The 14014-nt window shown below is 39.0% G+C and overlaps 1 protein-coding gene across 1 annotated transcript in view; it reads right to left on the bottom strand.

Annotated features, from left to right (window-relative positions):
- The window catches only part of eif2b3 (eukaryotic translation initiation factor 2B, subunit 3 gamma), a 45185-nt gene that overhangs the window by 16709 nt on the left and 14462 nt on the right, over positions 1-14014 (bottom strand). The window contains exons 4-5 of the mRNA XM_051871067.1: positions 10739-10898; positions 10340-10451 (exon numbers count right to left, since the gene is read on the bottom strand). Of these exons, the coding sequence (XP_051727027.1) occupies positions 10340-10451; positions 10739-10898 (272 nt within the window). The remainder of the gene's footprint in view (positions 1-10339; positions 10452-10738; positions 10899-14014) is intronic.

The following is a 14014-nucleotide window of genomic DNA, read 5'->3' as shown; positions in this document are numbered from 1 at the left end:
GAGCGTTTTTTACAACTTACCAGATTGTCCGACCTCCTCACTCACTTTCTTCCAAGCAAGATCCTTTTTATTCCTGTTTCTATAAAAGTACGAAGATGTATCGTACAGTTCCGGGTATCCACATACAGCGACAATGATTTTGTCCTCCATTGTTGTTTCGGATTTCTGCCTCCGCTCGCTACGCCGTAATCACGTCACTACTAGAGCAAGCTCCTGATTGGTTAACGCGGCGCGAATATTCGTGAATATTTTTCAACTTGCCCGAAACGCTCGATTCGCGCCACAGGATGTCTATCGCGTCTTTGCATTGACTTAACATGTAAATCACTCGCGCTTAACCCTTCATTCGCATCTGGTGTGAACACACCATTAAGTCCAACAACAAAACATCTCAAATACTTACCAGACATTGTTGTCGCTACAGCTGCTCAAGCACGGAGAAAATAGCGGACAGCGTACTGCTCGCCGAGGGCGGAAACTGTGGTAATGCAGGACTGTCAGTCAGTGGTCGTGACGTCACATTAGCACCATGGCTGAAAACAGGTCGTTGGGAGACACTGTTTATGATTTATGGGGATTAAAAAAAAAAAAAAAAGGAGTGGGTGGATTTTTATCACTATAGAGTGGTTGTGTACATACACTGCCAACACACATTTTTTTTCCAAACACCATGCAAAAGTGAATTTTGCATAATGGATCCCCTTTAAAGCAAAACCGAAGCATTATCACTAATGGTCTCAGACCTTTAAACCCCACTGTTCACTCCCACCTTTCCAGCTACAGTGCTGCACCACATGCAGGCTTTATGTCAGGGCGACCTGCAGTAAACACAGAACAGGAGGACCCTCCCACCCCCCATGACATTTATGAAGCGAGAACGTAAGAGAACCATCTCATCTGTAGAGCTTTACTGTTTCCCTCCAGCGGATGACACACTGAGAGCCTGAAACGCTGCCGTGTTTACTCACCCAAATCTCAAAAACAGACTGGCCATGTGTAAATCAGAGCGTGTATGCGTGTGGATACATCAGAAATAAATTATGATGACACTAAGTCGTTCCATTAGCCAGCAGTGGCTGGATTCCTGAAAAGCAGGAAAAGTGCGTGCGGAGACTGAGGAACGTTCAGATGTTTTCAGCTACATATGGCACCAATGTGCTCGGCTCACACACGCAGACAGCAGCGAGAGATCCAGAGGAGGTGAGGAATGAACAAAGGCATGACACACTGATTTATGGGAACACCCAACATGTGATATCATGGTCTGGCACCTGCGGGCAGGAGAATGAGTGAATCAGAGAGAATGATGGGCCGAATGAAGGAATGATGAGTAACGGATACAGATCCTTGCGGTTTTGAATGAGGAATGAGTGTTAAAGAGCAGGGAATAGAGGGTCAGGAAGAAGACAAGACTGCCAAATGACGAGCAACAGGTGCTGTTTATGGAGTGCAGACAATAAAAAGCTCACAGTGCAAAACATAACTAGGAATAACTTTTCAAATCAAACTACTCACTTGTATTGATATTTTTAAGCTGTTCTGAGTGGTTTAAAGGGATAGTTCACCCAAAAATTAAAATGATCCCATAATTTACTCACCCTCAAGCCATCCTAGGTGTACATGACTTTCTTCTTTCAGCCAAACACAATCCGAGTTATATTAAAAATATCCTGGCTCTTCAAAGATTTATAATGGGACTGAATGGTGCAATTTTTTTAAAGCCCAAAAAATAAAGCGCATCCATCCATCATAAAAGTAATCAATACAACTCCAGGGGGTTAATAAAGGCCTTCTGAAGCGAAGCGATGGGTTTTTCTAAGAAAAATATCCATAATTATAACTTTATAAACTGTAATCACTAGCTTCTGGTAACGTCCATCCACTCGTTCAAGAGAGAGTTGAGTTTCAGCGTATGACGCAGGATGTAGGAGTAGAGTAAGCTTAGGTGAGAGTAGACACCTCTCACGGTTCAAACAAACAGGGCTGGGCAACAAACTCAAGCTCCTCCGACATTTCTCTTTAAAAATTCTTGTTTTAGACTTCTAATTCATGGCCGGTGTTTTGTTTTGCTCTATCCTCTGCATTACAGGTCAGAAGTCAGATTGGATTGGAACATTCAAAATATTTAATCAAGTTCCATCTGGTTGAAGTTCGGATTCATCACACTGGTATGGTATAAAGCTTGGAAGAGCCAGGATATTTTTTAACATAACTCTGATTGTGTTTGGCTGAAAGAAGACGGGCATAAACACTAGGCTTGCTGCAATAGTCTGTGTTAACGGTGTTCAGCTGCAACACCGGTTACATCACTTGCCCACCGCAGCACCACCCCATCCCCCCACCGTTGTTTTGATTTTTTTTTAGAGTAATAAAAATCATTTAATTCAGAGAACAGACACTTCAATTAAAAACCGAACGCATCTGCTTAATTCAGCGTGAGCAGAATGAGAGTCGCGGCACATTTTAGCAGCAGGAGTCAGATGTCACCTCAATTTTGCCACACTCCTGACTGACAAAACTGACAAAACAAATGACTAAAGATTTGGTTTCAAAGTGAAATGTAAAAGCGCCTATTTAAATGAGTTCGTCATTTATTTTTGCCTATTTAGTTTGTCTATTTAAGCGAATTGGCGCTAATTCTAAAGCGAAAGTATAATGCGCATGGGTGCACGGGCATTCATAATTGCGCGTCTACTCGCACGGAGCAAAGCAAGCATTTTCAGTTCATTCCTATCCAAGTTGAGCTTCCATAGGAATTAATTGCAAACGCTCGCTCTGCTCTGCACCAGTGGACACATGCCATAAGCGATTTAAAAGCCAGGTGGAAAAGGAGGGGAAAACTCCAACTCCAGATCCCCCGCCCCACACCGCCCGGGTGATACCGGTTTTACCAGTGTTGTCACACGTCGATTAACCGGTAGGAAAATTTCTTCACTGTCACATCCCTAATATACACCTAGGATGGCTTGAGGGTGAGTAAATTATGGGATTTTTTTTTCTTTTTCTGGCAATTCTATGGCAGCGGTTCTCGACCGGGGGGCCGGGGCACACTAGGTGGCCTCAGGACTATTTTAAAGAATCTAAATAAATGAATATAATTAAATTATTAATATATTAAAAATATCCAACTCTAATCTAAATGATAAAAATGAATACATAAATAACTACTGTTCTGAAATACAGTACATAACTTCTGGAATCACAAAATTAATCATTGTTAATTTATTTAATATGTTAAATTAACCACATGAATTAATTCAATATATGAAGTAAAAAAAAAAAAAAAAAAAAAAAATTGTCAATTGCAGCAGAAATATTTTGGCATATATGAAGGGGGAGCTTCAAATATTGTGCTCTACAAGAGGGGGGCCTTTGAGTCAAAAAGGCTGAGAACCACTGGTCAATGGGATTGTTTTGACTGTTTTGGGGGAGCGAAAAAAAAAAAAGTTGGCCCATAGTGCTTGTGTGGGTACCACAGGTTCGAATCCAGCTCGCAACATTCTGCAAAGCAGTTTCCCCCACTATTTCCTATTATTTAAGGTCTTCTGACCGTGTGACTAATAAAGAGACAAACAAAAAAGCAACAAAAAAAATTTCTTGAATAATTGTAATCTTGAAGCAATTGTCATGAAATGTTATATAGCGTAATGCTCCACTAAGTTAAAACCGTCTGCTTCCATCTCAAGCTGACAAGGATGACAAAAATCTGGGAAAGCCTTCAGGGTTGTGAGTGACTCACACTATTATTTTTAATGGCTTACTACTATAAAGCCCAGCACAAAGATCCGCGTTACAGCACAGTGAGGTCATACGTTACACAGTGTGCTGTCGATGGAGCCCAAGAAAATTTATCCAGACCTCTTTGAGCCCGGATGCCCCGCAAGATGCGGGGCCTTTGTTCTGCGGTCATTTGTCTAAATCGGCAGGTTAAATAACTAACAGACTGACATTGGAGGAGAAAGACAACAGCTGACTCTGGATTTGATGGGTTGGTAAATCTTAGCACAGGACATATGGCTCACACCTTCCTCTCAAACATCCTCAGCCGGTCTGGAGAGTGTAATGTTTGAACAGTGTGTTTAGGAGGGAGAGCTGGATTGCGAACAATGTTAAACACTATTAAACACTCGCAGCTTTAACAAAGCAAATGAAGAGCAATGTTAACATGCCTTTTCAGTGAGCTGTCTGAGGAAGTTTACCACTTCTTTGGCGGTCAGACTAAGATACATACATGTTTCCTGTGCAATCTATTCTTTCTACAGCAAGTTAGTGCTAGAAAATGGTGAACCAAGAGCCAATAAACATTTTATTGTGACACAGAGATATGAGCACTATCACTTTGTCACGTATGTGAGAGTGTCCTGTGAGCATCTGATACATTGTTATCACAGTTGTGCAAATACATTAGAAAGTCTGTGTATATGTGGCACTTAATATAATCTGATCTCACCATAACGTGATGGGTTCTGGGCCACAACAGACGAGTGTTGTTATTGATAGCTAAAACTAACACTAAAACAACTAAAATTACTTGAAACTTGGAATAAGATGAAATAAAAATGTTACAAAATTTTAAACTTAAAGGGTTAGTTCACCCAAGAAAGAAAATTCATAAATGGAAAAAAAAAAAGCTTTCTGCCCCTCCATAGACAGCTACGCAACTGAAAATGACGCTTCAAAAAGTTCATAAAGAGATCATAAAACTAATTAATATGTATTGAGTAGTTTAGTCCAATTTTTCTGAAGAGGAACAATCACTTTATATGATGAACAGATTGAATTTAGGCTTTTATTCATATATAAACATTCATCAACACATCAGTTGTGTTAAACAAGCATGTTTTCTTGACGTGTGAGAACCAATGAGGTTCATTCTCGTGTGTTACGCAGCACGTTTGAGCTTCCACAAGAACAAATGAGGTTCATTCTTGTGTTACGCAGCACGTTTGAGCTTCCGCAAGAGGTTTGTTCTCGCGTGTCATTCAGGTTTGGTTGAGCTGAATAAAAGCCTAAATTAAATCTGTTCATCATATAAAGCAATCGTGTCTCTTTAGAAACTGCTCAATTCATATGGATTAGTTTTACGATCTCTTTATGAGCTTTTTGAAGCTTTTGAAGGGGAACTAATGTTCTCCTAGGGCTGTTTTCCTGGTTGCATTCGCACCGCCAGTAGGAACTATGAAGTGACGTAAGCTGCGCTTGTTATTGTGACTTTTATTTTGACGGTGCGCTGGACCTTTATTGTGACGGCGCTGAGAATGCCAGAGCCTGAGCACACAGCGCTCACATTCTCCATCTTCATTAGTTTACCATTTGTTTAACAGCCTGTCTAATATGTTATTAGATAGAACTGTTATAACAAGGAAAGAAAAAGTATTAGCGTTTACAGTGTGGTTGATGTCCAATGTCACTAGCTGAGCAGAAATACATAATCACGTTTCGCTTGGTCCTCTCAAAGTTGTGTTGGATTTTCTCCTTAACTCGAGAGGTCCATCTATTATTGTTTTCCATGTTCGTAGAGTTAGTTTGTGAAGTTAATATATGGGCTATAACTGTGTGTGTACACAACTTTTTTAAAAATGATGGGTGCATGTGTTTTACGTGCCTTTGGCCAATCAACATACACTTACGTCACTGGTAGTTCCTATAGTGCTGGTTTAGACCCTACTCCGAAGTAGGAGCTCATTTAGTTCCCCCAAAAGGAGTTCCTAGAACTAAAATCGTTCCTAGTTCCTGCGGTGCAAACACGGCAAAATCCGGGTACTTCAGCCAATAGTTCTAGGAACTATGAAAAGGTTCCTCCAGTGCAAAAGCCCCTTTGCGTAGCTGTCAATGTAGGGACAGAAAGCTCTCAGATTTCATCAAAAAGACCTTCATTTGCGTTTCGAAGATGAACGAAAGTCTTACGGGTTTGGAACGGCATGAGGGTGAGCCATTAATGACAGTGTGAACTAACCGTTTAAAAATAAGAAATGTTGCCTTGATTAGTAACTGAAATAAATTCTAAAGTACTAAAATTACTAAAGTTAAATCAATAAATAAATTAAATAATACTACACAACACTGCAACTATCCCACAGAGAATGAGACCTCACCTGTCAACAATATGAGGTGGAAAATAAAGCAAGATGTATGAGATTGGAATCTGTACAAAATCAATTCCAGTGTCAACTAATGTCACATGTGTAACTGTTTTGCTGTGTTCTGCTACTAGACCACATAAAGAGGGAGAAACCGATCTCCAAAATGTTTTCCTCTCACATTTCTTCAATCCTAGAAACACAAAAGGACCACCACTAAGATGTACTTTAACACTGTTACTGCCTCTTATGATAATACAATGCTAGAAATCTGTTGGTCATCGCAGAGTTGCCAACTCTCATGCATTTGGTGTGAGACGCGCTTTCTGGCTCTGTCTCACGGTCTCATAATACTCATAGATAGGATATTCCGACCAGAATGGGACCTGTTTGGTCTAACACAGACATTCTTCACACAGATAGCTGTCAACAGTCGAACAAAGAACATGAAGATTGTTTGTGGTGTGTAAATGTTCTATTTGGCCGGTTAATTTCGCACTGTCACAGGACAGGCAGGTGGCATTTTAATTGTGGATTAGGTGAATGTGTGCGCTGTGGCATGAATAACTTCTGTCAGTAACGTAACTTGCAGAAGTGAAAAACATAGGATGCTTTCAAAAATGGAGAGGCCACAGAGCAAACAACACTGAGAAAAGAACATGACCCAATTTGACAAACACTTCAAAGAGACTTATATTTGTAAGTTTAATTTGAGCCATTTATGTAACAAAAGAGTGCTTTTACTGTTCCTCAGCGCATAACTTACATCACAATTATGTGCATATTTCCATTTTGCAACAGTTTACATAATCGCGTATAACCGAACCGAACTATACGCTTTTTCACATTTGGCTCATAAACTCTGGAAAAGTCTTCCTGATTATGTTCAGGCTCAGACACACTCTCTGTGTTTAAATCTAAATTAAAGAATTAGCCAATCATTCACATAATGCTTCTCAAACTTACTACAATTATATCTGACGAAATAGTACAATCATCACATGATCATCTTTTGCCTAAAAGGCTATTAACAGCAGCTATGCTAACTCTTCTTTTTTTGCTTCCCTGTTTCTACCTTGGGATGGGCATCCTATAGATTACTGTCATCATTTACTCACTTGCATGTTGTTCAAACCTGAAACTTTTAAATATGTCTTACTTTCTTCTGTGGAAACACACGCACACACACAAAATAAGATATTTTAAAGAACACAGGGACCCCATTGACTGCCACTGTATGGACAAAAAGACAAAAAAGACAAAAAATAAAGTCATACAGGTTTGGAACAACAAGTCATTTAAATTTTTGGTGAACTATCCCTTTAAGACATAATGATACAGAGAAGACAGTGTTTTTACAGGTCTTATAAATAAAAAGGACTGGCTTAACACATGTGGACTGCACATATAGGCTTCGTTGTGCCTGTATAAACACACATGCAGACAATGGCAAGGCTCTGAGACAACACAGACAAGAGAAAAGTATCTGAAGTAATGTTAAACATTAGCAGACATCTCTCAACCCGCACTGAGAAATCCTGTGTCCTTGAGACTGGGCCAAAAAGAAAGAGAGCGGCCAGGTCATATTCCAAGCCCTACATCAAAATGAAAGAAAATTATATTTTTGCAAAAAGCTTTTTAGGACATTTCTTTTTGTATTCTGACAAAACAACTATGCACTTTTTTTTTTTTTTTTTCGTAATTGCCAATGGTTCTGAATTGCCAAATTTTTATTAGATTAGCTTTTTTCACTGTACTACAGTGAAGGAATAATAAAAAAAAAAGCTTATAGCTTTATTGTAATTTTTTTTTTTTTTTTTCTCCATTTCTTTCTTTTGATTTTGGGCTAAGACTTGACTCAAAATATGAATATATGATGTGCATTAGACTGGTGCGATACATTACTTAACGTCAGATTAGGTAGTGTGTGCTCAGTCTCCCACTCATCGGACAGCATGCTAACAGCTGCTGAAACCCTTCTATTACTGGACAGGATTTACAGTGGCAACGACTCCCCAAATTATTTATGAGCTCCCAACACAGCCGCCTACAGAGCCCTATCACAGTTCTCCTACTCCCAGACCCCAGATCACCCCCCACAACCAGGAACGGCAGGGCCTTTGGCCTCCAGAGCCCAAAGTACAGGCCCCACGCAAGGTGCTGACAATCTGAGGAGCCTTGCCAACATCAGGAAATGACAGCGTCAGATAACATTAAAACATTAAAAAGGCTGGGAGGAAAGATGGGGGCCTAACTAGGGCAGTTATAACTAAAAAGAAGTCTCCAGTCATATCAGTGGCATAAAAAGAGCCATTTTATTCCATTATCAATGGTCCCCCTCATGGTGGCTGCCATATTGAAATCACATGATCAGCCAAATATTACTTAATTTATCTCTATAAAACCTATACACTTTAGTCAGACTAGTCAACATATTTAATTTGTTATATATGGAGTCTACCATGACTAAGGTTCGATTTTGGACACTTTCAAATGCAGAATACATTAATACTTTTATTAATACTTTTATACCTTTAAGGGTGTTCGCACACTTGACAGGTTTGGTTAGATTAAAACAAACTGTGGTGCAATTGCTCTGTTAATGCAGGTCATTTGATTAAGTGTGAACACTGCCACCCAAACCCTGGTGCAGTTTGATCCTGAAGAACCGAAAAATCCTGAAAAAAATGTATCACTGTTTCTACAAAAACATTAAGCAGCACAACTGCTTTCAACAATGAAAAAAAGACATGTTCCTCGAGCACTAAATCAGCATATTAGAAGGATCATGTGACACTGAAGGATCATGTGACACTGAAGACTGACGTAATGATGCTGAAAACTCAGCTTTGCCGTCACAGGAATCAATTATATTTTAAAATATTTTAAAATAGATATTTTAAATGGAATATTTCACAATATTATTGTTTTTACTGTATTTTTTATCAAATAAATGCAGTTTTGTTATGAATAAAAGACTCTTCAAAAACATCTTAAAAATCTTTTGAATAATAAATGTACATATATGTGATCCAGTCAGCAGTGTATTATGGGTCATTAGTCAAAGCATAAGCTATTAATTTATTCTATTTTAAAATATGAGAATATATCTGCACTTAAACATGAATAAAACATCCACAGATGAGAAAATGAAATCAAATACTCATACATTAAATACTCATCAGATAGATGTCTAATAAAAATAAAGTCTAATATTTTCCATATTTCTGGAAAATAATATACATAGCTCTAAAACCTCAGACAGAAAATCCAAAGAAAAGAGAACGCAAAAGAAAGACAGGACAGATAAGCAAGGGTGGGTCGGGAAGGAAAGAAGGATTGAGTCAACAGTTAAGAAAGGCAGCCGCCTGCTAAAGCAGGGTTGACAGGCAGCACTTATGACAAGCCAGTGTGGAGGAGGCCAGAGTTTTACTAGCCAGCAGCAAAAACAGCAGGTCATCGCCCTGTGAGGCCGCTTGAGGAAGCGGCACCTCTCTGAGGGTAGTAGTTTTAAATTGGACTTAGACCGGCCAAGTCCATTTTCAGCATGAAAAGTACACACAACAAGACAACAAAATGCCCCAACCTATTTCCCCTGCACAACAAATCCAAAGTATTGTACATTAATGACAATTTTTTTTTATTAAAAGGCTAGCTTAATATCTCAAATTGTTCTGTTTATGAACGATTTGGATTTAAAATAAAATAAAATAAAATAAAATAAAATAAAAAAAAAATTCTCTACACTATCTGGAATATTGGATTATTTATGTGCTGGAATCCATAGACCACAATGCAACACGATTGTGACGTCACAGCAGATCGTACTTAATTTACCTCCGACCCATACCACTCTAGTGTATGATATTGGAGTTATATTGACATTTAACCGCATAATACTTAACTACCTTAAGCTGACTGTTTTTACAGTTATAGTTTACTGTATTGTTATTTTAATGTGTGTAATTTTTTTATATTTTCTCCAACAGCCCAAGCATACATTATAGGCCTATGGAATGTTGCATAAAACAATTCATAAGGGGAAAAAAATGTAAATAATAAATCAGCTCCATAACGGAATGCAAGTGATCAAGGGCTTAGGGCAGTCCATTTAAACCATTCCATTTCAAGGGTTCAGCCAGTAGTGGGCAACGTAAGCAATGACATACATTTGAGTAAACGAGACAGAGGGAAGTTAACGAGGGAAAGTCATGAAAATTTGGACTTAAGCGCAGCCCTGAAGTGATGTTTACACTTACTTGCGCATGATGGACTTCCGGAGAACAAGGCCTTCTTCCAGGTCTGCCTCATTGGCCATGAACAGAAGCCGTTTCCCTGTGACGTCCACACCCACAAAGTCCCTCTGTTCTCCTGCCACAGGGCACAATTCCAATCTGTCATAGCAAACTCGTAAAATACTACTGTGAGATATAGTACAGTCAAACTGTATTTTGGCTTAAGACAGACAAGACAGTCAACAACCTGAAAGATCTGCAGGAATGCAAAATTATACAGTACACTGAGATGCATTTTTCAGTTCATATTAGTGAAAGGGAAATGGTCAATAAATAGTAGTTTGGAAACAGTGCAACAACAGCACTCGTTCAAAAGCAGACCATCTTTTTCCTTGTCAATCACATCTATGTGAGTGATAGTACCTCCTTTCTTCTTTCCCTTTTGGCCAGGGACAGTCTCTGTGAATTCATGCACTTTGCTCATGAGCATCGACAGGGTGGCGTTGTGCGCACGAAAGAGGTCCACAACTTCATGCAGGGCCACATCCGTTATCAAATCACAGCTCACCACCAATATGTCTGTCTGTGGGGGAGAAAAAAAAAAAAATCCTATTTAAACCACCATCAAGACAGAACAATCCAGCTTTTCCACCCACAATTTCATTATAATGTCCACTGGAAGGACAATATGTTTCCTACACATAATTAGAAAGATTACTTTCAGGTTTTGAAATCACCAGTTGGGTTGAAATACTTGAATAAAAATTGTTCTTTCGTGCCAGCGGGCAAGTTTTTCCAAGTATTCGCAACGGACACTCTGAAAAACAGCATAAAATAGTTCAATATACTATGCAGACATACTCGATCAGAACATAAAGCTCCCACACCAGGTCCATTCAGCCCAGACTGGACATTCATTACTCGTCATGACATATGACCGCCAACATTTATATCAATAGCAATTTAATTTTCAGAAACGCAGAATGACAGTTAAATGGCAGTATGAATAATGCCAGTACACAGAGATTAGCAGATCAAACCAGAGGCCATTTACATACAGGAGTCTTAAAAGTACAGTAAGTAATTAAGTTTTTTTTATATGGCACCTTTTAAAAAGTGTTTACAAAGTGCTTTACAGAAGACAAATACATGTGTGCATTCACAGAAAAGAAAAAAAATACATACACACAACTTAAATAAGAATAAAATACAAAAATAAAATAAATCAAGGAAAGGCCCTAGTGAACAAATGTGTTTTGAGATACTTTTAAAAACTGCATAGTCGATTGCTCATAGGTTGTCAGGAAGAGAGTTTCATAGCTTGCGACCGAAATGACTAAAGGCTGACTCAACAATTTTTATAGCCGTGTTTTTGGTTCAACAAAGTTAAAAATTGGATGTTCGGAGCAAACTTGCAGGAGTATATTTATTCAACAAATTAGAAAGGTTTATTGGGGCAAAAGCATAAAAACATTTAAAACTAATAAGAGGATCTTGAATTCAATTCTGAATTATACAGGCAGCCAGTGAAGGGATCTGAGTGTTGGAGTAATGTGATTTCTCATTTTAGAGCGAGTTAGCATTCGTGCAGCTGCATTATGAAGTCTTTGTAAGTGTTTAATAGAGCTGTTTGGTAACCCAGCAAAAATGCTATTCCAATTGTCAAGTCTAGATGTAACAAACGCATAAACAAGTTTCTCATTGTCAGAAGGGGAGAGAATGTCAAGTACTTTGGAAATGTTTCTGAGGCAATGACATGCTGTTTTAGAAACATTGCTAATATGTTTTTTTTTTTTTTTTTAAAACTGAGGTCACTGTCAAATATGATTCCTAAGTTCTTGACCTGATTACTGTATTTTAGTGATAGAGAGTCAAGATATGGAGCAATAGATGTTCTCCATGCGTCATTACCGATAAAAAGTACCTCTGTCTTATCTTTGTTTAGCTGTAGAAAGTTCTAAGACTTCCAAAATGTTATGCTCTCTATGCAGTCCAGCAGGGTGGAAATTGAATCGTGGGCATCTGGTGAAAGTGAAAGATAGTTGCGTGTCATTTGCATACTGGTGAAACTAAATATTGTAGTAATTAATTACACCAGCTAAGGGAAGCATGCATAGGTTAAATAACAGAGGACCCAAAATTGAGCCTTGAGGAACACCATAAGATATGACGTAAAGCCTGGAGGTGCTGGTACCCAGTGTAACGTAGTATTCCCTGATACTTAACTAGGATCCGAGTAACAAAGTAGCAAAACTTGCCTGCCTAATTCTAAAGGTCTTTAACTGCTATAGGAAAATGGAAGATACATGGCACTAAGCACGGAAATCAAAGAATTCAAAAAAGTGCCAGTGATCCTGGAGCACAGCTTGTGCTGTGTGGTCAAATTAAGCTTGGTAAATGTTATTTTTATAGTCGGTTTGGGTCGGTTTAATCTAAGTCGTCTACCACCAGCACATTAACATCATGTTAAGTTTATCTTGCCATGGCTCATGTCAATATTTCGCACCTCAGACAGATTACAAGTTGTTAGGCTATTGTACGTATACTATTTTAGCCCAGCATACTATTGACTACTTACTGTTATGTTGTTCTCTTAAAACTGGCTGGTACATTAAAACAACAATCAGGTTTTCACATATTTTAAGAAAATGTGAGCGGTTCTTGCCCATGCAAAACACTGTCACAATGCTTCAGACCAAACAGACACTTCCAAGGACTAAGAAGTTCAGCTTCATGTATAAAGAAGAATCATGGCGATGGTCAGAACAACAAAAGAAAAGTTTAGAATATGATATAAGAATGACGTGAGAAAACAAGAGACACAATCTCTCGAATAAGCACTGTGCTCTGTCACAGTTTGCGTGCACACGTGCGTAAGAGTGTGTATGAGTGAGCGCAGGCATGGAGGGGAACCCAGTGATAAATCCTGCTCGCCTTTGCCATTGTTTCTGTTTGAGTTGTCTGGTTCCCATCTGGTCTGTCCATCTAAGGCCTGTGGATAAATAAACATGGGAGCGGGAGTGGAGAACAGCCCGTTACAGCGTGCCTGGCTCAGGGAAAGCTGCATGCCTCATTGGGGAGGCCCAGGGAGAGGCCCTGCCGTGACGCTCTGCTCCGCTCCGCTCCGATACAGTTCCGGTTCTCTTGCTCTGGCCCTGGGGCAGAAGGCCCAGGAGCCACCGGAGCACACATGCTCAAAAGATAACAGGGTGCACAGCGCTGTCTGTTTAGAATGAGCTAACTGTGCTACTGAGGAAGGAGAACAATCCCTCACCATTGAATGCTGCAAACCAAGAATGACTTCAAGCTAATGCACATATAAATCCTCACAAACCAACAGCAACGCCAGAGCCACACACATTCCACACTAATGTTAATTTGGGGAGAAAATCTATGAGACGCCTCAGACTTCAAATATTGTAAAATAAATTAGTACTTAAAACATTCTTTGTTCAAAATCCTACAAAAACACAAATAAATGTCCATATCATTTAAATGCAATTAATTTAATAAAATATTTAGAATTATAAAAGACAGTTCATACTCAAAAATCTGATGAGCAATTCAAAGCAGCATTCAAAGCAGCTGTACAACAGCCCAAACACGCAGACCTCTGATCACACATCTACTTAAATTACTACATTGTTTGCCAACCATAAACTGTCTACAGTTAGACTAATGAACTATACTACTTGGCAG

Source organism: Ctenopharyngodon idella, chromosome 2 (genome assembly GCF_019924925.1).
Source record: "Ctenopharyngodon idella isolate HZGC_01 chromosome 2, HZGC01, whole genome shotgun sequence".
NCBI classification, from domain to species: Eukaryota; Metazoa; Chordata; class Actinopteri; order Cypriniformes; family Xenocyprididae; genus Ctenopharyngodon; species Ctenopharyngodon idella.
Note: the sequence above shows the minus strand (reverse complement) of the source record. Positions and strands in the feature narration are given on the sequence as shown.